The 26,056-nt window shown below is 46.9% G+C and overlaps 1 protein-coding gene and 1 pseudogene across 1 annotated transcript; one reads left to right on the top strand and one right to left on the bottom strand.

Annotated features, from left to right (window-relative positions):
• The window catches only part of LOC114767177 (telomere repeats-binding bouquet formation protein 1-like), a 10,432-nt pseudogene extending 1,135 nt beyond the window's left edge, over positions 1 to 9,297 (bottom strand).
• A 1,453-nt stretch (positions 9,298 to 10,750) lies between these two features.
• On the top strand, positions 10,751 to 22,143 carry LOC114766610 (bcl-2-like protein 13). The gene is given in 8 exon segments (XM_028957582.1): positions 10,751 to 11,019; positions 11,480 to 11,657; positions 13,415 to 13,510; positions 13,744 to 13,900; positions 14,900 to 14,972; positions 15,288 to 15,416; positions 20,731 to 20,847; positions 20,849 to 22,143. Coding segments are annotated over 7 exon segments (1,530 nt in total). The 5' UTR covers positions 10,751 to 11,019; positions 11,480 to 11,524; the 3' UTR covers positions 21,674 to 22,143.
• Positions 22,144 to 26,056: the final 3,913 nt, after the last annotated feature.

Here is a 26,056-nt window from a genome sequence, read left to right as displayed (position 1 = left end):
CCTCTCTCTGCCTATAATGAGTGCCAAACGAGAGAAATACGGAAGTTATGTATAAATAAATAATAAGGTAGGTCAGCATTCGGTTTACATGAATGACAGCAAATCAAACTGCTTGAGTATCCGCCAAACCGGCCAACCTGGCAACCATGATCAAATAATTAAACATACAAATAACATCATTTCATATCAGCAGGTCTTGTGTGTGATGTTGCTTTCAGGTGGCATGCAAAAGTCTGGCCACAGTTGCTGTGAGCAAAAGATGAACTGATGAACTCTCTCCTGGCTGGAGCCTCTGCAGTCACCATAAAACCACTCCAGATGATCCAAAATATGGCAGCCCGTCTCATTTTCAATCAGCCAAAATACACCCATGTTACACCTCTTCTTACCTCCTCCACTGGCTCCCGGTAGCTGCTCGCATTGAGTTCAAATCCTTGATGCTGCCTACAGGGCTGTAAATGGAACTGCGCCCTCCTACATCAACACACTACTACCTAGCTACACTCCTGCACAGAAGCTACAATACTACCTCCTACATCAACACACTACTACCTAGCTACACCCCTGCACAGAAGCTACAATACTACCTCCTACATCAACACTACTACCTAGCTACACTCCTGCACAGAAGCTACAATACTACCTCCTACATCAACACACTACTACCTAGCTACCCCCTGCACAGAAGCTACAATACTACCTCCTACATCAACACACTACTACCTAGCTACACTCCTGCACAGAAGCTACAATACTACCTCCTACATCAACACACTACTACCTAGCTACACTCCTGCACAGAAGCTACAATACTACCTCCTACATCAACACACTACTACCTAGCTACACCCTGCACAGAAGCTACAATACTACCTCCTACATCAACACACTACTACCTAGCTACACTCCTGCACAGAAGCTACAATACTACCTCCTACATCAACACACTACTACCTAGCTACACCCTGCACAGAAGCTACAATACTACCTCCTACATCAACACAATACTACCTAGCTACACTCCTGCACAGAAGCTACAATACTACCTCCTACATCAACACACTACTACCTAGCTACACTCCTGCACAGAAGCTACAATACTACCTCCTACATCAACACACTACTACCTAGCTACACTCCTGCACAGAAGCTACAATACTACCTCCTACATCAACACACTACTACCTAGCTACACCCTGCACAGAAGCTACAATACTACCTCCTACATCAACACACTACTACCTAGCTACACTCCTGCACAGAAGCTACAATACTACCTCCTACATCAACACACTACTACCTAGCTACACTCCTGCACAGAAGCTACAATACTACTACACCTCCACATCAACACACTACTACCTAGCTACACTCCTGCACAGAAGCTACAATACTACCTCCTACATCAACACACTACTACCTAGCTACACTCCTGCACAGAAGCTACAATACTACCTCCTACATCAACACACTACTACCTAGCTACACTCCTGCACAGAAGCTACAATACTACCTCCTACATCAATACAATACTACCTAGCTACACCCTGCACAGAAGCTACAATACTACCTCCTACATCAACACACTACTACCTACTACACTCCTGCACAGAAGCTACAATACTACCTCCTACATCAACACACTACTACCTACTACACTCCTGCACAGAAGCTACAATACTACCTCCTACATCAACACACTACTACCTAGCTACACTCCTGCACGCCAGATCGGCAAACGAAAGGAGACTAAAAATTCCTTCTTCACGGGGTCTCCGATTCCAATCATCTCTGTTCTCCGTTGTTGTCCCTGGCTGGTGGGACAACCTGCCCTCCTCCACACGACTAGCCGAGACTATCACCACTTTTAAGAAGAAGGTGAAAACCCTCTTATTCCAAAAATATTACAGACAAATCTAACACTTACACACGCACATGCGTACACATTGAACAAACAAATACAAAATGTATAAATACATTATAATTTTTCTTAGCACCCAACAATCTCCGAGCATGCTCTTCAATGACAAGTCTAAGCCTTATCAGGGCTCTTAGTTTGTAAACTCGATATTCTATAGAAATGAACGAGAATTGCTGGTGTCTTCCTATTGTAAGTCGCTTTGGATAAAAGCGTCTGCTAAATAAGTAAAGTAAAGTAAAGTAAGATTTCCAAAAAAAAAAAGAGGTTTCTTCAACGTTAAGCAGCATCAGACAGTTACGTCCAACATGAAGCCTGTAAACAGCTTCTGGAATGCAGCTGCAGCAATTTCAGCTGTTTGTTTTTGTTCTTGCTACAGGCTTCTCATTTTTTTCTTCCATGATGTTTAAGTTGGACATCTCTTGAGGTGTTCCATCATAGATTTTGAGGCGTTTCACATCATTGTTACAGATTGTGTTCCTTTCCTTCTCTCCTTCACAGCTGTGGGCCCAAGAAGTCTGCCTTTAGCAAGGGTTGCCCAAACTTTTGTATGCCAATGTAAATGCTGCGTATGTTCCTCACAAGTAAATCGCCACTGAAGCCTCGCGGAGGGAGCGCGGGAGTTACAGGAAGCAGCACTGACCACCGCCCCTTGTGTTTGAGAAACGAGGACCACGAGGGACAGGGGGTCATCTTGAGCCAACACAATCGGACACATATTCATCAGTCTTTCCAAGGATTCTTGAGGAAGATGAAGCCCCAGAGGATACTGGCCTCCGGAAATGGTTTATGCCCTTCATTAAAATCCAAGGCCATGTAAAACAAACACACACACATGTGGGGGGCGGGACAAGCCCTCTCTTACCCTTCTTTTCACACGGCCTCTTCAGCGGAGTCAGATTTGCATCTTTGAAAATAGAGAAACAAAATCTGTGAGTTCAGTAGGATGAATACAGTCAAGCCGGTAAGAACCAAAGAACATTCATGCCGAACAGAGGGGCAGTGGTAGCCTAGCGGTTAAGGAAGCGGCCCCGTAATCAGAAGGTTGCTGGTTTGAATCCCCATCCGCCAAGGTGCCACTGAGCAAAGCACCGTCCCCACACACTGCTCCCCGGGCGCCTGTCATGGTGCCCACTGCTCACCAAGGGTGATGGGTTAAATTTCACTGTGTGCACCGTGTGCTGTGCTGCAGTGTATCACATGTGACAATCACTTTCACTTCACTTGAATTCGAAGGTTGAGCTTTATTGTCATTTCAGCTACATACGCGATAGACGGTAAAACAGTAGACGGTTTCTCTGGAACCTGGTGCTACATGTAACGTTTAAACAACATAAAATACTGATGTAAAGTGAACGTCTGTGAAGTTGACAAACCGGGCAAAAGCACGGGACACGTGCAGTGCAAGAGTAACGAGAAGCATCAAATAAAAAAGATTAGTCTTGCTCATGGACTCAATGGTAGTAAGCAGGGTTTGAACCTGGGTCTTCTGGTTCATAGGCGAGTGTCTACCAGGCCCTGAATGACCCCCAAATGCCTTACTGACTTTCTGTAGTAGGTTCTGATGTTAAATCTCATATTGACATTTTTTTGAAGTGACCAGTTGTGTTGAGAGTGGAGAGTGGCCCCTTACTTCTGAGAAACTCGAACGCCGTGCTGCTCCCTGCGCCGTTCTCGCCGCCACCGGGTGTGCACAAGACTCCGCGTGTGCGATAGAGGCTTTCCCCGACGTCGGTGTGGTCCCCGCCGCTGCCGGGCCTGTGGCCGAGCTCGGAGTGTCCCGCTGGCCCGGCGGAGCTGTGAGTGCGTGCTGCCTTATCGGGGAGTGAGTGGTTCCTGTGCGCACGTGTAAGCGAGTGTGCCAGCTGACCCCGGTAGCATTTGTCTGCTCCGAGAAGCAGCCTGTGAGTCTCACACTTGAACCTGCTGGAACGCAAGAGCGCGCCAAACGAGCGACTGTTCACCTCACACATACGCAACACACAACCTGAGAGGGAAAAAAGGGACACATTACTGCCATTTTCAGGTACGGTAACATTTTAAGGGACTGCGATCTGTCTGTGGTGGTTCAGATGTTAAAAACGCAGCTGGCGTGGACCCTCCAGCATTCCAGTCCATCCAGTACACTCGTTCGAGTCATGCTGCAGTTGAGCTGGAAGTCTTGTCTCACCCGAACACCGCAGTGCATTCTGGGTAACGGACACGGGGCTTTTCAGGACATGCTTGATCTCACAGTCCAAGAGTTCAGAACAGATGGACATCTCATCTGAGGGACAGAGTGGAAAAAGATGGGCCAAAATATGCACTTTCATTTCCTCTCTAGCATATCAAGCAGTGCCCGAGGGTGTGGGTGCAGAAGAGTGCTGTGTAATACTCTCAAAAAGTGGAGAAAGAGAATGTTAAATAGTTAGAGGAATGTGGTGTGTGTAAAGCACAATTTCAAACATCAGTTTTGTTTATATGTGTGTGTGTGTATGTGTGTGTGTAGAGGATACCATCAGAGAGAAGCCTGCGTTTGTGCTGTGGAGAAGCCGCATGAGGAGCGGCCACGCTGCAACACACAGTAAACACTCATTACAACACCACAGAATGTGTATGTGTGTGTGTGTGTCTCACTTTTGCACTGCGTCTGCATGTGTGTGTGTGTCTCACCAGTCTGTGTGTTTGTCTCCCTCTGCTGACCAGGAGCTGATGTCCTCTGTGTGATTTCCTCGTCTAGTAGGAAGCATAGAGGACAGCGCGGCTGGAACACTCATGTGTTTTCCACCCTGCCCTGTGTCATTTTCTCCTTCTGACGCTTGCCTCTTCCTCTCTTTCGCTGGAGGCTTGTGGGAAGTACCTGCCTGCTTGTGCACACGCATACATTACAAAAAACATGCACGCAAAATCCTCCACATCCCATTCACATTGTCAAAAAATATTTCTGTGTCTGTGTGTATCAGGATTGAAATGGGTTAACCTCAATGGCCACGCCTTCTGTGCTCCTGTGGCGCTTTTCCGTGTGACCTTTCACCCTGCAAACGGGTGTCCCCTGGCAGAATTCCTCTGAGAGACTGACCGGCATTTGTGAGGAGGGTAGAGGAAGAGGAGGGCCGAACGTATTTCTCATACTGTTTCCCCAATGCTGATCAGAGGCCTGAAATGTCCAGAACATCAGCAGCCACACTATAGCGCTCTCCAACTTTTAGCCCCAATTTGCCATGAACAAAATATTTTTGTAATTAACCTTGGTGTGCTTTTGGTTTATCATAGAATTCTGGAGGCTTGAATTTGCTCGAAAATAGTACTGTACACTCGGTGGCAGCACATTTAAAGGACTGTGGAAAGGCAGAGGCTTATTAATTAACACACAACTTCCCACACATACTGTGGACGTTGTATTCTATGAACAGATATCAAGGTTTAGAAATGTTTAAATTTGGATCCATTTTTGGCATGTTATAGAAAAAATGTCAGCCTCCACCAACATAAAATGTAATGTTGTAGATGTCTGTTTTCAACATATTAAAAATTAGTGGATCCCGATCCACCAAGGTGCCACTGAGGTGCCACTGAGCAAAGCACCTTCCCCACACACTGCTCCCCGGGCGCCTGTCATGGTGCCCACTGCACTACTGTGTGCACCATGTGCTGTGCTGTGTATCACAATAACTTCACTCTTTTTTTTTTTAACTCACCAACTTTTAACTTGATTTAACTAGTGGTAAGCTATATCTGAAGGACTGCAATCTACACATATTGAAATATTGGAGCTCCCATATGAGTGAAAACTGAAACTTGTGTCATATGTTGTGACATTTAACAAGTGTTATACGTGAGCTGCTCCACCGTGCCTTCTAAATTGCCCCTCGGGGACATATAAAGTTCTTTGAAATTTAAACTGAACTTGTTACGAAACATTACATTTCTGTTGCAATTAAGAAAAAAACTGTATTCAGTTAGTAATTATCTATGATAAAAATGAATTTCTCCTATTGGGAAGAGTGTGAACCTTCTGAAATTTTTCTGTCAATTCTGAGATGGGCGAGTGGGAGCATCTGGACACTTGACATGGGATGGTTAGTGAAACAAGTGAACACAGACACTAAACACGTTCACACACCTGCTGCTGTTTTTCCAGGTGTTGTATTCTGTGCAAGAGTTCTCCAGCTGAACTCCAGTGGCTTCTCAGGTTACCCTGGACTTCATGTGAAGTGCCTAGTCCAGCAGTAAGCATCTCGGCTACACACAAAAAAAAAAACTAATGAAAACAAAAATGAAAACTACCTAAACAAAACACAATGACACGCACATAAACGAACATCACCAAAAAACTCCATGTCCGACAGTAAATAAATTCAAAATCAATCGGCCAGCCCCCATTTTTGTCCTTTTGGGGGGCCGAGAGACCCCCCAAAAAAGACAAAAACATTACCGCACAATGGTAGTAAGTGGGATCGAACCTAGGTCTTCTGGTTCATACTAATGCTCCCTTTTCTATTTTATTGCAATATGTTTGATGCAGGTTTATTAATTAGATTTAGTACTATTGGTTACTTGAGGAATATTGCTTCTATTGCCTCTCTCAGATGGACAAATCTCTGTAAAAGGCACTCATAAGTAAAAATTACATAATAGAACATGCAATTGCAGAGATATTGTGGGTATGTCCATTTAAAAAAGGACCCCGGCTGAACAGGTTAAAGCACGGTTCAGTATGTGAACAGCTACTGAAAGCTTGAAGCATGTGTGTGGGTCGTAGAGTGTAGTCTCACTAATGCTCCTGCAGGTCTGCAGGATGAAGGTGGCTGCCCTTCTGATCTCATCATCCTGACTTTCAGTCAGCAGGGGAGATGAGGAGAGCAAGACCCTCCGTTCCTCAACAGCTGGACCTGATGATCTTCTGTCAAAAAAAAAAAAAGAAAGAGATGACAGTAGAGCAGAAGAGTTTTAACAGCAACAACCCTTTATGTTGTGACGTTAACTGGATGGAACAGAAGCTGGATTTGATCAGCTATCGGTGATCATCCACACACCGGAGGCATCGGTACAGATCCCTACGGTGATGAGAACACAGAGCTGCTCTCTGCCTTCCAAGGCAGGACGGGAAAGCCAGCAGCAGCAACTCAGGGACCAGATGCAGCCGAGAGAGGCGTGACGCTAAAACAGCTACGCCGACGGACACAACAAGAACAACAACAGGGAGAGGTCAGACGCTAAAACCACACAAACTGTCTATAACAATCACGCTTCTTTAAAAATGTGTATGACACATACGGTTGTCTGCTATGCAGGCAGACAGTGTTTTGGTCATCCTGATAGCCATGCTGCAGGCTCGGGGGTCCTGGGCACCCTGAGAGGTCAGGTCAGACAGAGTCGCACACAGCCTATTCAAACCCCCCACTGACCAGAAATACTCCTGAACGTAGGCTGGGAAACAACACACAGTCGTGGCATTCTTCCAGTAAGGCCTCCAAAATAGTACGGTGAAAATCTTCTAATAACTGAAGTTTTTTTTTTTTTTTTTACCGTTGTTGTGTACGGTCATTGCTATGAAGAAACTGAGAGGTGGGATCAGCTCCGCGTTGGAGACGGACACCTCCCGCAGCCAAGCACTCACCAGCGGGAGCACGCTGGCACACACACGCTGGTTCACCTCTGAAACAAGGATTCGCGGCAATAAGAGCCGCACCAGGAAGCACATGCTTGCATTCGTGCACATACGCATTTATACCGTTCTGTGGATTGTTCACGCAGCCGCACAGGGCGCTGGACACGGCAACCCAGAGCTGAGCGTCCCGAGGCGCGCCTGCAGCATGTGCCTCAGGGGACAGTGGGAAACTGGACCTGCAACACACCCATTCAGTTGCCATACTTGCAGGGGGGGGTAAGGTCATGCATCTGTGCCAGAGTTCAGAGTTCAGGTTAGTCCGAACCTGAATAGGTCCAGGAGCACGCGCATGCAGCCTAACTTGTGGGCAAACACCTGTCCCGACCCTGCAACCAAACGGTATTCTCACATTAATCATCAACACAAATACCTCGCATTTATGTGAGACTGGTTCCCTTCTTTAAAGTGAGAGTGATTGTCTTTGTAAAACACTGCAGCACAGCACACGGTGCACACAACGAAATGTGTCCTCTGTATTTAACATCACCCTTGGTGAGCAGTGGGCAGCCATGACAGGCGCCCGGGGAGCAGTGTGTGGGGACGGTGCATTGCTCAGTGGCACCTTGGCGGTGTTAACCGCTAGGCCCACCACCGCCCCAGAGATGTCATGCTTCTGTTTGATAAATATGTTTCTGCAGCACATCATCATTTTTTGACATGTCAGGAATGTTTTTCTGTCGCAGTGTCGTTTACTGTTGTTGGAGACGAGCACGTTCAGCATATAAACGGCAGCTCTTCTCAGCGTCACAGGAACGTCCCTCTGTAGCACGTCCACCAGGTCAGAGAACGTCTCCTCATTACACAGAGTCTGCTTGCAATACGCTACGAGACAGAAGGAGAAATAAAGAGTGATCCCACATTCCAGTGTTGCCAGACATACGATAATTATCGTATTTGTACCATAATTCTACCCTATGTACGATCAATAATTAAAAAATCCCATATGTACGTTATTTTGACCCCTTCCTTTGATTTATTTCATTAAGCAGGACCAGGTGCAGATCTCTGTTTTCATGGCCACCACAGTTACAGAAACGAATGGGAGAAACAACCTGTTTTACTGGGTTACTGGTTAAAGACTGCAGCTAGCTTTCTATCGCTGTGGCATCAAGTAAAATTGATATTCTGGGCAGTGCAGTGTAGGGACTCATCCTGCACTCCACACAGGTTCAGGCGCTTGTTCTGCGCAGACGTTCTGTAGGTAAATGTGGCATTATAGACTAAAATTTGCACGTTCTATAACAAACATATGTGAATGAAGCAGATCTTCTGAGCAAACGTCAGAATGGGATCATTTTCAGCTGCTGGTACAATACTTTTTACACCCACCACTGGAATCAGCCAGCCTGGCCAGGGTGAACAGTGTGGTCTGTCTGAGTTCAAGGTCAGTGGTGGACCGGGACAGCTTGGACACAAGTCCACCCCTCCGATCTCTCGCCGAAGAACTTCCACGTCCTCACCTGGGCACAAGGAGACACAACTCACCCCGCTCGGACGTCCGGCCCGCGTTTACTGACGTGCGGACGAACGGTGCAACACACACTGACCGTGCCGCTGGCAGACGGAGCAGATCGCGAGCAGGGCCTGCTTCTGAGTGGCCGGAGCCGCCGTCTGACACTCCAGGCGCTCCAGCAAACAGCCTCAGGTCCGTCTTGGCACTTGGGACAGAAGCAAAGGCTCAAAAGTCAAAAGTGACCGGATCCCGTTCAGCCAGTTCACCTGTCACCATTAACAGAAGACGTACTGCTCTGCATCTTTGGACGTGGGGCTTTTCATTCATTTGGTGTTGGATATGAATAAAACGGCTTCTTCTGTGACCTTTAAAACACACACAGCACCACGCAGTAGTTTTCATTAGCAGTGAACCTGATTAAAGCTTTGTCTTTCCAAAAAGTAGCCGTGAATTTGCAAGGGGAAGGGACCGTCCAAAGGTGTAAGACACACAATATATTCCTGATTAAAATGTAAAAAGTGGTAGTAATGATGTGGATGCTGTAAAATAATGAATATAAAGTCCTACAAGTTTACATTTTCAGCATTTACCAGACGCCCTTATCCAGAGCGACTTACAGTCAGTAGTTAACAGGGACAGTCCCCCCCTGGGGACACTCAGGGTTAAGTGTCCTGCTCAGGGACACATTGGTAGTAAGTGGGGTTCGAACCTGGGTCTTCTGGTTCATAGGCGAGTGTGTTACCCACTAGGTTACTACCAGGCTACTACCAGCCAAAGTGAAAAGTCTACAGTACCGTATTACGGCTTCTCTACACACGTCATGTCGTTAGGTAAACCAGTATTTAATCCGTATTTGACATGCGGAACTTTTAACACATAGTTTCGTTGGTTTGTGCGCAGTAATGAAGAAAACCCCCTGTCATAATTGATAGTACCCTTTCCTCGGTGTATGTGAATATGCCACAAGCGGCGGAAATTTACCTTTGCGGAGCGGGAGAAACGCAATGTGTGTTTTTTTTTTTTTTACCTCAGCGCGAAATGCTAACTGCTAACCAAAGCCTGTCAGCTCCGCGCCAAAAAAACTATTCAGGTGAGAATTTGGTATTGCCGAGTTACATGATATTTATCGCACTTCGAGCACCGCAGTATGTATTCGCGCCTGTGCTTAAAGCAGTAAATTGGGATTCGTACTTTTTTCAATTTTGTTTAATACTTGGTAATTTGGCCTGTATTTGACTAAAACTGCTATCGTGACATTCAAAAAAAACGTATGAATCTTCAATAAAATGTTAATCGTAGATATATATTTTTTAAAATCATCAGCCACTATCGTGGCGTGCTTCTAGATAATAGATTATTAATCGTATGTTCTAAGAAAATCCTGGACCAATATGGAAAGGCAATTCATGTAGAAATATTTGTGCAATGAAGGCAGTGATGGTCAAAAAGTAGTAGCAGTAGTGAAAACCGAGTAGACTCGTAGTGACCATCCACACTGGTCTCCACAAGATGGCAGCACAAGCTCAGCAAATACAAGAGACATTTTAACAAATAAACCTTCGTTTTTTTTAAAAAAAGAGGATGGCCACGGGTCTGTCTGTAGAGTTTGTCTGTATTTGTGAGCAAATGAACGTTGTGGTGCGAGTTTTTTTGTAACGTTTGAAACGACGTGACGTGCGTGTCACTCGGCGCGCGCCCTACGTCGCTAAGCAATCGCGTCATTTAAAAAGAAAAACCGCACGGTGGCGCACCGCGGGGTTCATCATTGTCAGTGTGTCTTACTGCGGCGAACTGTCGCTTGTTGCCCATCCGGGTCGCGCTCCCGTGTCCTTTGACCTTCCGCCTGAACGGTTGCCCATTTACGTGACCCCCCCCCCCCATCATGGCCGCCCGGGCTTCGGCTTAGGGCGCAACGTGGACGGGTCGCGTCTCTGGCGAGGACCGGAGCGGACCGGGTCGGGTGAGTCGCTTCCCCGGGACAGAATTCGGGAGCGCGAGGTGGGTGTGGCGCCCGCGCACGTGCTCGTCGCCGCTCGGCGGGGCGACGTTGTCGCCCGTCTCCGTGTGAAGTTGTTATAACGCGAGCACCCCGTCCCCGCCCGTTTTTAAGGTGAACGAGAGCGGGTCCAGATGTGACATGGGTCGGAATTTCGCTTTTAAAAACTTTATATTGAAATAAGTAGTAGCCTAGCGGGTAACACAATCGCCTATGAACCAGAAGACCCAGGTTCAAACATCGCTTACTACCATCGTGTCCCTGAGCAGGACATTTAACCCTGAGTGTCTCCAGGGGGGACTGTCCCTGTAACTACTGACTGTAAATCGCTCTGGATAAGGGTGTCTGGTAAATGCCATAAAATGTAAAAAAATGAATTCCTGAACAGGAATCTGGGAATACAGTTATTTTTGTTTGTTTCTGCCATACATGTAATTGTTGAGTGTGTGTGTGTGTGTGTAGGAGTCACCAGCTGGGAGTAGACGTGCTTGTGCCAACTGGTGTTACATGGCAGCTTTTGGCCCCGCCTCCATGGCGGTGCCCGAGGGGTTCTGTTACGAGACCAAGTACGTGGTCCTCAGCTACCTGGGACTCCTGCCCACATCCCGGCGGCGGGCGGCCCTCGGCTCCTCTGCAGAGGGTAAGAGAAGTGTCTCTCTCACTTTCACTCTCACACACACACACACACACCAGCACCTTTATAGACTTGTGTGAGTGGATTTCAGAGGCGCGGCGTTGTGCAATCTCCGCACCAATCCAGTGGTGCACTTCCCCACAAGCACCTGACTCAAGACGAGCAGGAACAAGACCGTGACAAAAAAACAACCCGGTGCAGGATATAAGGTTAAAAATATGAAAAATGCTACCAGCAAGTTGCTTACACACACACACACACACACACACACACACACCCCTTACTGCAGCGGGTCGTTCCGGAATGAGGAAATTGAGTCCAGTAAAAAGCGTAAAGGCCCCAAATGCCTCGGAGGCACAGATGTACTGGCCATGAATTCCTGGCTCCTGCTTGTTCTGATTCTCTTGCTAAAGAGGTGTGTGTGTGTGTGTGTGTGTGTGTGTGTGTGTGTGTGTGTGTGTGTGTGAGTGAGATTTATTGAACATGTGCATGTCCCTGTAGATAGGACGACCACGTCTGGCTTCAGCGTTAGGATTCCTCATTTACTTTGGGTTGGCAGACATGTGTGTTCGCTACATAATTGGAATTCTCTCCATTTTTTTAGATGATTTTCCTGGCCGGGGAGGACGGCCTGGCCTCTGTTTAGAGAGGCGGTGGCCCTGTTGAAATAAAGCTAAGCCGCCTGGCTGCGCGTGAATCGCTCCGTTTGCGTGCCGGAGAGGCGGCCCGTCTCCGCCTGCGTTTTCAGGGTCGCTGCCTTTGAAAGAGGAGAGACAGGACGCCTGAGCTCATCGTTTTCAATGCTCATAGTTTTTCCAAAAGAATCTGGCAACACAGCTTTATGAACACGGGTCGATTTAAAAATTAAAAATCGAATGTCTGGTGCCTGTTATCCTTTTTTTTTTTTTTTTTTTTAGTCTTCAGGAAGAATAATTCTTACTTGACCCGTCTACATTTACAGCATTTACCAGACGCCCTTATCCAGAGCGACTTACAATCAGTAGTTACAGGGACAGCCCCCCCCCCCCCCCAGAGACACTCAGGGTTAAGTGTCCTGCTCAGGGACACAATGGTAGTAAGTGGGGTTTGAACCTGGGTCTTATGGTTCACAGGCGAGTGTTACCCGCTAGGCTACTAGCTCCAAATTCGTCTATGAACAGAACCGTTTCGGTACTCGGTGCTTCTTTACATTTAAGCATGTACAGTTTTCTGGAATATTAAAAATGGACTCCTTTACTTGACTCCTAAACCTGAAGAGGAGGAAAACGGTCACTGCTGATGGGTGAAAAGTCTATCTAAATCTAATATTTCTCTTACAACCCTGTAAACCGCCCCCATATGTCGAACACTGATCAAAGATTGATTTACCCAGCGTGTTTCGCACAGAATTTCCTTATTTTTGTGAAACGGTGACGTGCTGTGTGTGGAGAAAGAGACTGAGCAGCAGTACAATACTGTTCTCCATCTGTAGACTCATTCTTGTAGGAGTTTATATTCATTATTTTATAGAGTTGGGAGAGACCGACACCCAGTTCTTCTAGAACAACTCTACATATCAGCACGTTTATCTGGATGATTTGTGTGCTTTTAAGAATACTTTATTACTGTATTCACTGTATGAAAGTCACAGCGTCCTGTTTAACGCTGGACCTCTCCAGAGTGATCGTGTGGTGAATCGTGTCTCCTCGCCTCCACCTTCTGTGTGTGTCCTGTGAAGGTCTGGGCTGGTTTTGATGATGTGTTGTGACCTTGTGGGTTTTGAGGTGTGGAGTCGGTGGCGGAGGAGCGGGCAAGACTCTCCAGGATGAAGAGCGAGGTGGAAGACGAGCTGAGACGCCTGCAGGAGGACATCGCAGCCTGTGAGTAGACCGGTGTTCCTCCCAGGCACCAACGTGTAAAAAAAAAAAAAAAAATATTTACCAGTTTAGGACTTGCACGTCACAATTAAACCATTACTTAATTCTCATTCATATTATTTAATATATGAAGTGAAAATACAATCAATTCACTTTCACAATTAGTTTCATTCGTCTGTGTGGTCGAGAGAGTTACGGCTCTAATACACGTTCTCGTTGTCTCCGTCCGGCTTCAGCTTTCTCCACGACAGGCTTCGACACTCAGTTGTCTCCAGTGTTCGCCCCGGCCGACCCAGAGAGGTCCGTGGAGGACAGTCTGGCAGCGGTGGGGGACCGCGTGACCCAGGACCTGCAGCCCCACCTGGACTCGGTACTGCAGACGCTCCTCGGCAGGTGAGTTTATGAACCCCGTCTTTAACGGCGTCCTGCCAGCCTCGTATCAGCAGAAAGGAATCGGGCCTGGTTCATACGTGCAACTGGCATGAGCCATGTTCAGGGTTCCCATGTAGCATATAGCGCACTAACCAAAACCTGGTTTATATTTACGAGACTCGACATACATCTTTACACTCGCTAACTTACCAAACATGCCAGGCAAGGGTAAAATTCCAGATATTTGGCTTGAAAAGGGAGAATTTCAGGACTGGCTCACCCAGCGCGCTGAAATAAGATGCACGTACAATGACATAAATGCAGTTTTTAATTCTATAAACCTATTAAATGCCCTTTTCTGCTCTGCACACAAACCTGAAGTCAGGACACTTCTTTATACGGGAGGTCCGGTAAAAGTCAGGAAATTTAAAGTCATGTTATTCCACTTGTAATTAATGGTTATTGCTAATGTAATTCTGTAAGATCTCAATCTTAATAATAAAAATCAATTTCTACATCATTCTGCATCCACACCAGATTCATATCAATTGCATGTGTGCATTTTAAATCTGATAAATGATGAGTGTGGGTTCTAGGGGTGTTTTAATGGCAAGGATCTCTCGATACGATTATATCAGAACTTCACTGAAAATGTAAAAACAGAGCTGGTCTACAAGATGCTGTGTACGATCCGGGTGGATCATATTACATTAATAATTCAGACAAAACAACTCAGAACTGAATTTTAACTGTATTGTCTTTGCATTTTAACACATTGATTTGGTGGACCGCGGAAAAAAAGGTCGAATGCATAATATTGAAAAGATAGATAACTAAATGGGCACTTAAATATGGTTGGTGTGGTGCTTTTAGATGACTGAGCCAGCACCATATTTTCTATACAAAAATATCGATATTTGATGTCCCCGCATCAATACAATATCACCACGTAAAATATCACGATATAATGCTGTATGGATATTTTGTAACACCCCTAGTGAAATGTGATGTGTGTTTCAGTTCTCTGGACTACGAGGGGTTCAGGTCAGCGGTGCTGGAGCTGGGCTCTCACACACAGAGCGGCTGGAACCAGGTTGGATATACAAGATGCTAATAAAGCTTTAATGAAGTCTGACTGCTCTGCACGTATCGTTCGCGCCGTCTCTCTCTTGCTGTTCTCACTCTGCAGTGTCTTCAGGTTGGAATCGTTTGTAATTTAAAAGTGTAATAATTTAATGACATTAGTCTCTGATTGCTATGATGAGGGCTGCAAGGTTGAGTTTTATCAACAGTTGCTGCGCTAATTACTTTTAAGAGAAATTAAATCAAATGCAACCTCTGCAGTCGTGCACAAACGTGCATGTGAAGAAAAAATATATATCTAATGGTGCCTTTCTTGTCTCTGTAGGTTTTGGTGCCTTTACTGCTGTTGCAGGAGCTCTTTGTGGGGGGCGGAGCTCTGGGTTCTCTGCTGTCGATGGGGGTCAGATTCCTGGAGGAGACCCAGACTGAGTTCATCTTAAAGCAAGGAGGCTGGGTGAGTGTGTGTGTGTTAATTTTGATTGAAAAGTGTGTTTAAAATCTCAATCTCTTTGAATTCAGTAGATCTCTGACATATTTGGTGTGTACAGTTAAAATCTTTTTAAGTTTTTGTGGGTCTGAACCTCTTGCTGTCCACAGTGTGACATCAGCACTGATGCTAGAAGATGGCGTGTGATGTATCTCACGGTGGTCTGTGAATTTTGGATTTGTGGTGATATTCAGATTTATATTTAATCCCGGGATTCCATCGAGCCACTGCAGTTGATCGCTTTCGCTCTGCTCAATGTGGCACATTTCACGAGTGTCCCTGAAGAGGGGACACAGTTCTATTTTTTACCATAAAATCCACAGATTTTTCAAACTTGCGCTGCATTTGAATCGTATACACAGAACCTTTTATTAGGATGAATTTATTTGTAACAAACGTGGTTAGAATAAAGTTCAACGTGCATTAAAGCAGCCGGAATGAAAAGAAATGCCAGCGGTGCTTTTGAAGGACAAGCAGAGGACGGGGGGGCGCATCCCCGCCCAGTGGAATTCTGGGATTACTCGCCGCCAACGTGTTTCTGTTGTGCAGAAGTCCCGTCAAGCTGCCCTTTGACCTGGTGAATGTAGGAAGCACCTGAAAATAGCCACATTCCCGTGCCCTTCACACAGCGGTCCTCAAAAGCCACCGCCGTGTCACCAAACCCCTCCTCCACACACACACACACACACACACACACACACACACATATATTTAAACTAGTTCCTTGTGCTGCTTACACATTGCCTGTCAAATTAGGCGTATGTACATGGCTTTTACTGTCTCTTGAACGGCCTCCTGTGTGGTTTTTCTGTCTGTGTATTACAACGACCGAACTGAAGAGGGAGACAGAGGTTTTTTTTTTGGACCCACCAGCCAGTAATTTCCTGCATGTTGACCGTGAACAACAGCGTCTGGAGCTTTCATGTGGTTTGGAGGACCGGGTCCGTTTAGAGAAATCTCCCAAAATGCCCATATCCCCCGATATGGCGTGACCTTTTTTTATTAAATAATCTTTCTTAATACTTATTACAGCTGATCAATTTAGACAAAAATAATAATCATGATCATGATTTGGCCAAAATTGAAATCTCACCAGGTCTTAATTATCTGGATTTTCTTTAACTGCAAAGTAAACGGAATAGTTGAAGTGAAAGTGATTTATGACCTGAACATCGCACACAGTCGTTTTATCTTGATTTAGTAGTTTTTGTAAGCCGAAATTGGTCTCTGTAAATCGTAAAAAGTGTTGTCATTAATTTCAAGTGCTGTGCCGGGGTGCCTGTTAATGATGCATTCATAATCGTTCACAATGCATCATGACAATGAAGACCCGCTCCATACTAATGCTGATTGGAGGAACTCATTGAGTTGGATTAATTAAATCACAGTGTGTGCGTGTGTGTGATGGGACGTTAAAGTGTATGAATACGACCACATTCCTGCCCCGGATGGCAGTGGGGCGGACGGACAGACGCCGCAGCGAGAGTGGGGAGGAGGGGTGGGCGTGGCTGGGAGGTGGGGGTGGATGACCCTGCACCGTAGACTCCATTACTCCTGACAGCTGTGTGTGTGTGTGTGTGTGTGTGGTTTTCCCCTCCTTTTTTCCCCCCTCTTATTCTCACTCTCGCTTTGTTGGTCCAACGTTCCTCTGACGTTCGGCTTCTCTCTGTTTTTACTGGTTGTCGCGTGGACTTTGGGAAGCCTCTACCCTCCGCGGTGAAAATAAGGTATGATGTGCGTGTGTCTCAACGTTATTTTTGCTTTTTGAACTGCTGTAAAAGGGGAATTAAGAACTCTTATTTATTGATTGAACATTTGTGGTTTTATAATTTAAATTTTTAAACGTAGGCTTTCATCAGCGTTGCATTTATTCAGCCGCCGGCGAGCGTCTGGCCGGTCGGGACGCTTTGCATGTAGATTTGCTTTTTATGACTTGTCTGCGACCGCACGTCCACTTGGTTTGGCAGGAACAACACCGGCGATTCGTGAAGCAGCCCGAGGGCCTAGAAGGGCAGGGAGTGTGTGTGGTGAGAAACTCCTCGCGTAGACATTTTCGGAAAACAGAATGACTGACAGAACAAAATGTCCTTGCGGTGGGCCTGTGAACTCCGTACCCTGTCGGGAGGGGTCACGTGCACGCGTGTCTGAAATATCTCACACTCTGACCTTGAAGTGTGAGCTGGGCGTCGTTTTATGTGACCTGCTGCTTCCATAACTGATCTATAATGATGAAATATAAACGTGTCCACGTGAACGTGCTCACAGGCCCCGTCCAGGTCCGTGAAGTTGAAATTATTCCGAAGGCGCTCCAGTCCTGGAGGTGCGGAGCCGGAACGCTGCCAACATGGAAGCAGCTGTGGAGCAATTGGTGCAGATGTAGTATGTTTTAAAATCGTCCTGCACAAAACTCGGAAATATTCACACTTTTGTTCTGAATTCGGACATTTTCTGGAACGATTGCGTGGTTCGGGGGATTATGCTGGGATCTCGGCCATGTCAGGATTCGGAGCGTCAGCTGTGTTCAGCATCACACCAGTTACATAATTTACCAGGGGCTGTCTCCTCCCCCAACACAAGCACACGCTCACACACACACACACACACACGCTCACACACACACACACACACACACACACAGTATTAACGAATTTCGCATAGTAAATGTGGGGAGAAATAAAAATAAAATATCATCTCTGTAGAAAATACAATCGGGAGGGTCCTTGATCATCTTCTGCATGCTTATTTCACGCTGTCAGATTGGCTACGTTTGAATTCTGATTCTTTAATTATGCTACCGTAAAGGTTTGAATATTTATTCATGCAGTTTTGGGTACAAATGGGTTTTTAAGATCTGGCAGCATATGAATTACTTACTGCACGTAAAGTTAAAAAGACTAAATTTGATTTAACATTGCCGTTTTACAGACGCAAATACATTCTACCCAACAAAAATAACACGTTTCACCGTAATCCCATGCCAGATTGGGTGGTTTTGAGTTGGAAAATCGGCTTAAACCATGAACCGAGTTCATGGCGCCACTGCCTCTCTACACAAACTCCTGATTTCAACGCCAGCCAAAATCTCGGGGATCGCCACACGCACCCCACACAGGCCGAACAGAACTTTATTACTGCCGCGTCCATGCTATTCTGTAATGGGGTGCGAGTGGATCCATTGCTGTGTCGGGAGCAGAGATGGACGGAAAAACCCGTAGTTCTGTAGACTCGGGGCCTGATGGATCGACAACGTCAGGTTATAACCTGACCTATCCGACTGAATTGATTATGTGCAAATATACAGACGTTCACTATTCAGCCTCATCTTGGGTGGTTGGGTAACAATGCACGCTCGAAAACGGGAACATTTCTAGCCGGTCTGGCCTTGTGTCCTCAGGGTACCCAGAACATTTATTTTCTAAAACGGGTTCCAGGGTGAACATCTTTTCCGCACGTTTCTAATGAAAAAAGACGAGGCTGGAGAAGAACAACGTGTTTAACAGCGCCACCTGCAGGTGTGGAGGGGGGTTAAAACGGCGTTCTGGACACTCTCTGCGTCTCTCGCTCTGCCATATTTTATAACTCTCTCTCACTCTTTATCCGCTTATCCTAATCAGAACCATGGCCGCTGCAGCACAAGCATAACGGAGCAACTTTAGTAGACCTATTTTACAACGTTTCAGTGCAGATGCTCGATATATTATGGTCAACATTTTTTTTAGCCGGTGAGGCCTTTATATGCAGTTAGTATTAGAATAGTACAGTGCGTCTGGAGCGTATTCACTCTGCACCACGTTTTCCACATTTTACATGTTACAGCCTTATTCCAAAATGGATTAAATGTTTTTTTTTTCCCCATCAGAATTGTACGCACAACACCCCATAAGGACAAAGTTTTTTTTGACAACACGTTTACTTGAGGCCTTGGCTAGTCTATTAAAATGTAAAAACTGAGAAATCGCATGTACATAAGTATTCACAGCCTTTGCTCAATGCACCTTGGGCACAATTACAGCCTCAAGTCTTTTTGAATATGATGCCACGAGTTTGGCACACCTCTCCTTGGCCAGTTTGGCCCATTTCTCTTTGCAGCACCTCTCAAGCTCCATCAGGTTGGATGGGAAGCGTCGGCTCTCGGCCATTTTAAGATCTCTCCAGAGATGTCCAGTCGGATTCAAGTCTACACTCTGGCCGTGCCACTCAAGGACATTCACAGAGCCACTCCTTTGATATCTTGACTGTGTGCTTAGTCGTTGTCCTGCTGAAATATGAATTGAGTTCAGGAGTGCTCTGGGGCAGGTGTTCGTCCAGGATTTTCTGTAAAAACATCCTAACAGCATGATGCTGCCACCACCATGCTTAATTTGCTGAGAAGGTCTTGGCCTACATCTACCAGATGCCCTTATCCAGAGCGACTTACAATCAGTAGTTACAGGGACAGTCCCCCCCCTGGAGACACTCAGGGTTAAGTGTCTTGCTCAGGGACATGATGGTAGTAAGTGGGGTTTGAACCTGGGTCTTCTGGTTCATAGGCGAGTGTCTTACCCACTAGGCTACTACCACCCAGGCCTGGTGTGACTCCTGGCAGTCACACCAAAGAGTTCAATCTTTGTCTCATCAGAGCACAGAATTTTGTTTCTCATGGTCTGAGAGTCCTTCAGGTGCCTTTTGGCAGGCCAGACCTGTTGCCATGTGCCTTTTACTCAGGAGTGGCTTCCATCTGTGGCAATCCACCAATCAGGCCTGTCTGGTAGAGTGCCCAGAGATGGTTGTTTTAGAAGGTTCTCCTGTGTCCACCGAAGAGCTCTGACAGAGTGACCATAAGGTTCTTGGTCACCTTCCTGACTTAAATCCCTTCTTCCCCGATCGGTCCTTTTAGGTGGCCGGTTCTGAACTTCTTCCACTTATGGATGATTGAGGCCACTGTGCTCCTTGGGACCTGCAAAAGCAGCAGAGATTTGTCTCTCCAATTAAGCTGAAGAAACATCTCAAGGATGATCGCAGGAAACAGGAGGCAACTGAGCTCAATTTTGAGTTCCATGGCAAAGGCTGTGAATACTATATGTGCTTTATTTGAAATAAATTTGCCGAAACCTCAAGTAAACGTTTTTTCACGTTGTCATTATGGGGTGTTTTGTGTATAGAATTCTGATGGTAAAAAAAAATTGGAATAAGGCGTTAACATAGTAAAATGTGGAAAAAAGTGTTCAACTGTATGATGAAAAATAGACGCGGTCACGCCGGTTGTGAGCGATCGTAACGGTTTTTGTCTCTTGTGTCTCAGGGCTCAGTGTTTAGTCTGGACGAGGCGGAGGACGCTGGTGTGATCATCGCCGAGGACAGCAACGACATTTACATCCTGTCCGGAGATCAAGCTCCCGACGGCCTCAGCCCCCCCCGCGTCGCTGCTGCCCACCACGGCGGCGCACGGCGGCGAGCCAGGCTCGTGGCGGACGGAGAGCTTCCCTGCATCAGGTCACGAGTCGTGGGCCCACGTGAGCGCGATGGATCCCGAGGACGCCAAGAGCCTCGACAGCAATGAGGGCGCGGCTCTGGCGGAGGAGCGCAGCGAGAACAACTCGTCCAACTCCGACATCGTTCACGTGGAGCGCGAGGAGGCGGAGCAGCTGGCCGAGGGGGAGGAGCTTCAGGAGAGCATGCTGAGTGTACTGGGGAGCGAGAGTGAGCTCGCTGCTCTCAGGGAGGAGCTTAAGGATGAAGGAGATGCCATCGGCAAGTCTCCTACTCCTCCCTTCATCCCTGAAGAGCCACTGTTGGAACTAGAGGAGCCGGTGGTCATCGTGGAGACACCAGCGAGTCTGCTAGAAGCTTCACCAACACCCATAGAAGTTGAATCTGCCATTATGTCCGAGGTCCCAGTGAAGCTGGACCTTGTAAATACATCTACACTCTCTGAACTCCAAACCGAGTCTCCAGCTGTGGTTCCTGTGGTGGAAGAACCAGCACCGCCGCCACCGCCTGTCCAGACCAAGGAGGAACCTAAGCCAGAGGCTGACCCGGAGAGCGCTCAGGCTCCGGCGGCAGGATCAGAGGTCACCCCACCAGCTGACCCCCCAGTCCACTCAGGACCCCTGGAGCCAAAACTGGAACCCGAGTCCAATGCCGAGCCAGAGCCCGCTGGCCTGCCAGCCTTCCTGTATGGTGGCGCCGCCCTGGTGGCCATTGCGGCCGTGACCTGCGCCATCCTGGCTTACAGGAAGAAGTAGAAATTCTGCGGTCCTGAACCCGAGTGACCGCAACTCTCCTCACTCAACGCGACGTTCTCCCCTCATATTTAGTTTTATTAAGTGTTTATTTTTTTTGGGGTGGTTTAGATTCTTCTGTTTGTGTTAAAACCCCTAGATTGTGGCCTGGGGTCCTTTTTCAATGTTTGGTTTGGGTCATCTGCTCTAGAAGAAACCAGTCTGTCTTCATTCTGGGCGTCCCCCTGTAAACCACGAAGAAGGAAACACACAAAAAAAAAAAAATTAAGATGTTGGTGGTTGTAGACCTCTTACTACGAAAGACTAAATTATTGAAATGCCAACATATTCTCTTTTTTTTTGTTCCTGTTAGTTTTATTTTAGTTTAGTGATTAAATGATTTGCAGCGACCTGAAGGCGTGAGCTTGACCACACGTGCCTGTTACCTGTTTTTAATCCTCTGACACTAAATAAAAAAATCTGAAATTTGTGAACGAGGTCTTGCGCTTTTCGCCCGGTGCCCAGCGTTCCAGGATGGGGACCCGCGGTAGGAACAAGCGAGTTTTGCACGTCAACATGTTGATTATGGCTGGACCGCTGTAGAAGGAGCTTTTTGATTTTATAAAGTAATACATTAATCATTTTTGCCGTTATGGAAGTGGGGAGTTCAAGCCAGTAATTTCATTTCAACAATTCAACAAACCACCCGTCACATCACACCACGGAAGTGGTGCCGAGATTCCCAAGTCAAATCGTGTATTTCGGTTTTAATAACGAAGCATGGGTTCTGCACTTCAGTTGGTTTGTGGGATTCCTCTAGTCTTCGTTGTTTTGCACGGCTCTCCCTCGATTTAAAAACGGTTGAAATTGGGCCGGTCTTGTGGTGAGTGACACAGGAAACCACCGATAAGAACGCCTGCGCTGGCTCGTCTGCATTTACATTTACGCCATTTACCAGACGCCCTTATCCAGAGCGACTGAGGGTCAGTAGTTACAGGGGCAGTCCCCCCCCCGGAGACACTCAGGGTTAAGTGTCCTGCTCAGGGACACGATGGTAGTAAGTGCTGCTGACACCGGTCGCACAAACGAAATGAGCAAAAAGCGTTCCATAAATCAGCACAACATCATCAGGTGGCCATCATGCTCAGGGACACATATGGCCATGCATGCTTTTCCCCAATACGATGCATCACCCGCTCCAGGTTCAGTATCAGTAACAACAACAACATTTATTTCTTATAAAGCCCAAAATCACATACAGTATGTCTCAATGGGCTTTGACCGGCCCTACAGTTGACACCCCCCACACTTGACCCTTCTGAGCACAAGGAAAAACTCCACACAAAAAAAATTCTAGGAGAGAGAAAAAAGGTGGGAAGAAACGTTGGGAAGGAGTGATAGAGAGAGGGACCCCCTTCCAGGGTAGAGTGAGCCTGCAAATGGTGTCAATGCCGGGCTGGTGGTGATTTGTACAATATAATAATAACTCCTACAGTTGTACAGTAGGGTTGGAGAAGTCCAGTGTCATGGTCTAGATTACATGTCCATAATGATGCTACTGGTCCACTTGAAGATCCCTGAAGCTGTAGTTGTAACTGTGGTGGTGGCTGTGGTGACCCTCTGGTTCGTTTCATGCTATGTCAGTATGCAGGAGGAGGCGGGTCATTTTTACGCCGCGTTGCTGGGTGAAATGTGACCGTGTATTCCGTGGCACGGGTCCCAACCCCGGTTAGATGGGGAGGATCGAGTCAGGAAGGCCGTCCGGCATAAAACTGCTGCCAAGCAGACCATCTGATCCGCCACGGTGACCCCTAACAGGAGCAGCCGAAGGAAGGAAGACTCAGCCTGAGCATTATTAATCATTCATGCTGCATCCCTGCAGCTCCACTGGAATTCCAGGCTTCATATAGGATTTAACAAAAACGTGTACAAAAATCAGCCAAAAAAAAAAAATCCTCACATCAATATTTTTTTCCAGATTTTATTCCATAAATCATTTCATCCACTTGGGCTTTTTACAAAATCAAACATTCAATAATTGTCTGGATTTTAACATTAAAATTTTTTTATGTTGTGCCACATTTCATCTTTGCACCCTTTCACACTGTGTACAAAAAGTGTACACGCACAAAATCTGCCATAAAACCCTCATGTCAATATTTAATGTGATTCGTAAGTCACGTAATCAACTTGAGCCTTTTACAAAGTTATCAAACTTTCAAAAACCTTCAGGGTGTTAAACTAATATTTCAAGCCCTAACTCACCCATAAGACATTTTATTCCGCTTCACCAATCCACATGAACGGACATAAAAATGTGCACCTATTTATCCTCTTCAGTCAGTGCAAGTGAGGGAACATGAGAGGGGGGGGGGGGGACACCAGACAATCCATAGTCCTGGGAGTCTAGAACCTCCACCAGGAAGAGCGTTTCCTCCATATAACGTCAGTTATGGAGCTCCTGGACTATCCAGAGCAGGTCCTGCTGCAGCTGCTCCAGCACGGGGAAGCCCTGCTTCACCAGCACGTCCACCGCCTGGCTCAGGTGCACGCCCCAGCCCTGGGGGAAAAAGAAATGATAATAAAAGAAATTATTTAAAAAAATATATAAATAGAGAGAGAGACACACACACGTATATACAGAAAAATATAGGACTGTAAAAAGCTACGGATGAAAATAACTCATCGTGTGGTCATTTTCCAGATATTACATATAAACATAAAACTCTTTGGTTTGGTTGACTTTCCACATGTCCTGACTAGTGTTTATATTTATGATTTTCATTGAGAAGACAAGTGAAAGTGAAGTGCTTGTCAGTGTGTGGGGACGGTGCTTTGCTCAGTGGCACCTTGGCGGACCGGGACTCGAACCGGCAACCTTTTTTTGCTTTTATATCGGTGGTGTTGGTCCCCTAATGTTGTATCTGACGTCTCTTGGTGCAGAATCACAGCCGCGTTGATCCAGTCCCACAGTGAGATTTCCCAGGACGCGCCGCTTCGCCGTGTGTAGCTTTAAATGCTAATGAGGAGGAGAGAGGCGGGGCGAGGAGGAGAGCGGCCAATAGTAGTTGAGAGTCATCAACACAGTCCACCAACCACAATGTTTGGTACAGACAGGTAGTCGCATTTTTCCAGAAAAAAAAAAATAAAACGAACCCAGCTGGTTCTTCAGAGTCTCCGTAACGGAACTAAAAAACTACATTTGTGCTCATGTTTACATCCAAACACACAGCGACTGCGATGCTTCGCACGTTTGGAAGCCATGACGGTCGGTGGAGGTCATGTTTTAGAGGAGGGGCGGAAAAAGCATGAGAAACGGGAGGTAACCTTTCCCCTTATGACGTCATAAGGGGACAAATTCCAGATCCGACCGTCTGAGCTGCCGCTCTCTGAACAGTGAAGCAGAATGACCAAGAATGACAATTTCTAGCCACTGCAAGACAGAGACAGACTCAGGGACTTGTATTAATGTTAAATCATCTCAGTCACATTTTCATAATAGATGACCTTTAAACTCCAATTTTATAAACTTTTTTTACTCTAATCATTTTTTAAAAAAAAAAGTTTTTAAAAAAGTCGTTTTTATGGACCCACCTGGCTGTCCGCCGAGGTGCTCAGGTTCCTGTGCAGCGTCTCCGCGGCGCGGGTCATCACGTCCCGGTCCAGCTGGTCCGCCATGTGGATCAGCTCAGAAGCCACGGCCAGCAGGTCCTGGTCCACAAGTCCCACTAAAACCCACCCACAGGAGACATGTCCTGCATTCCACCTTCTCATCTTCAACTATTCACCATTACTCATTCTAACCTGGGCGCAGATGGGGAATGGCGGGCTGCTCCCCAAAAAGATGCATCTGAATCGGGTTCTCCGGGCCGGACCCGTCCGCCTGTAAGCGGACCGCGTCCCCCGCGTCCTCCTCGCAGCAGCCGAAGCCCCAGTCCGTGGCGAAGGCCGCCTCCAGCTGCCGCAGCTCCCGCCTCAGCAGCTCGCTGCGGCAGCCCTGCTTCCGGCAGAAGGCCACGAAGAGCAGCGAGGCGGGGACGGAGAGCCCCGGGCTCCCGGCCTCACCCTCCATCTCACTCGGCAGGCGACCCGCCGCCGAGGCCCGGCGACACCAGGCGACTTTTTAAACACGCAACCGCGTTCACGCGTGACACAAAAAAAATAACACGCGTTACACACACACACAGTTATAGACGGGCTGCTGTATCAAGCGACATCTATAAAAACCCGCCGCCGAGCCCCGGCGACACCAGCCGACTTTGTAAACACGCACCCGCATTTACGCGTGACGTAACGCGACGCGGTGACGTACAACGACGTGACGCGGAAGTCGGCGCGCCAAAAAATTACGCGCGTTTATATAACACAAATACATATATAGATTCAGTTATAGACGCGCTGCTGTAT

Source organism: Denticeps clupeoides, chromosome 17 (assembly GCF_900700375.1).
Source record: "Denticeps clupeoides chromosome 17, fDenClu1.1, whole genome shotgun sequence".
In the NCBI taxonomy this organism is placed as follows: Eukaryota; Metazoa; Chordata; class Actinopteri; order Clupeiformes; family Denticipitidae; genus Denticeps; species Denticeps clupeoides.
This window is presented reverse-complemented; position numbering and strand designations above follow the sequence as displayed.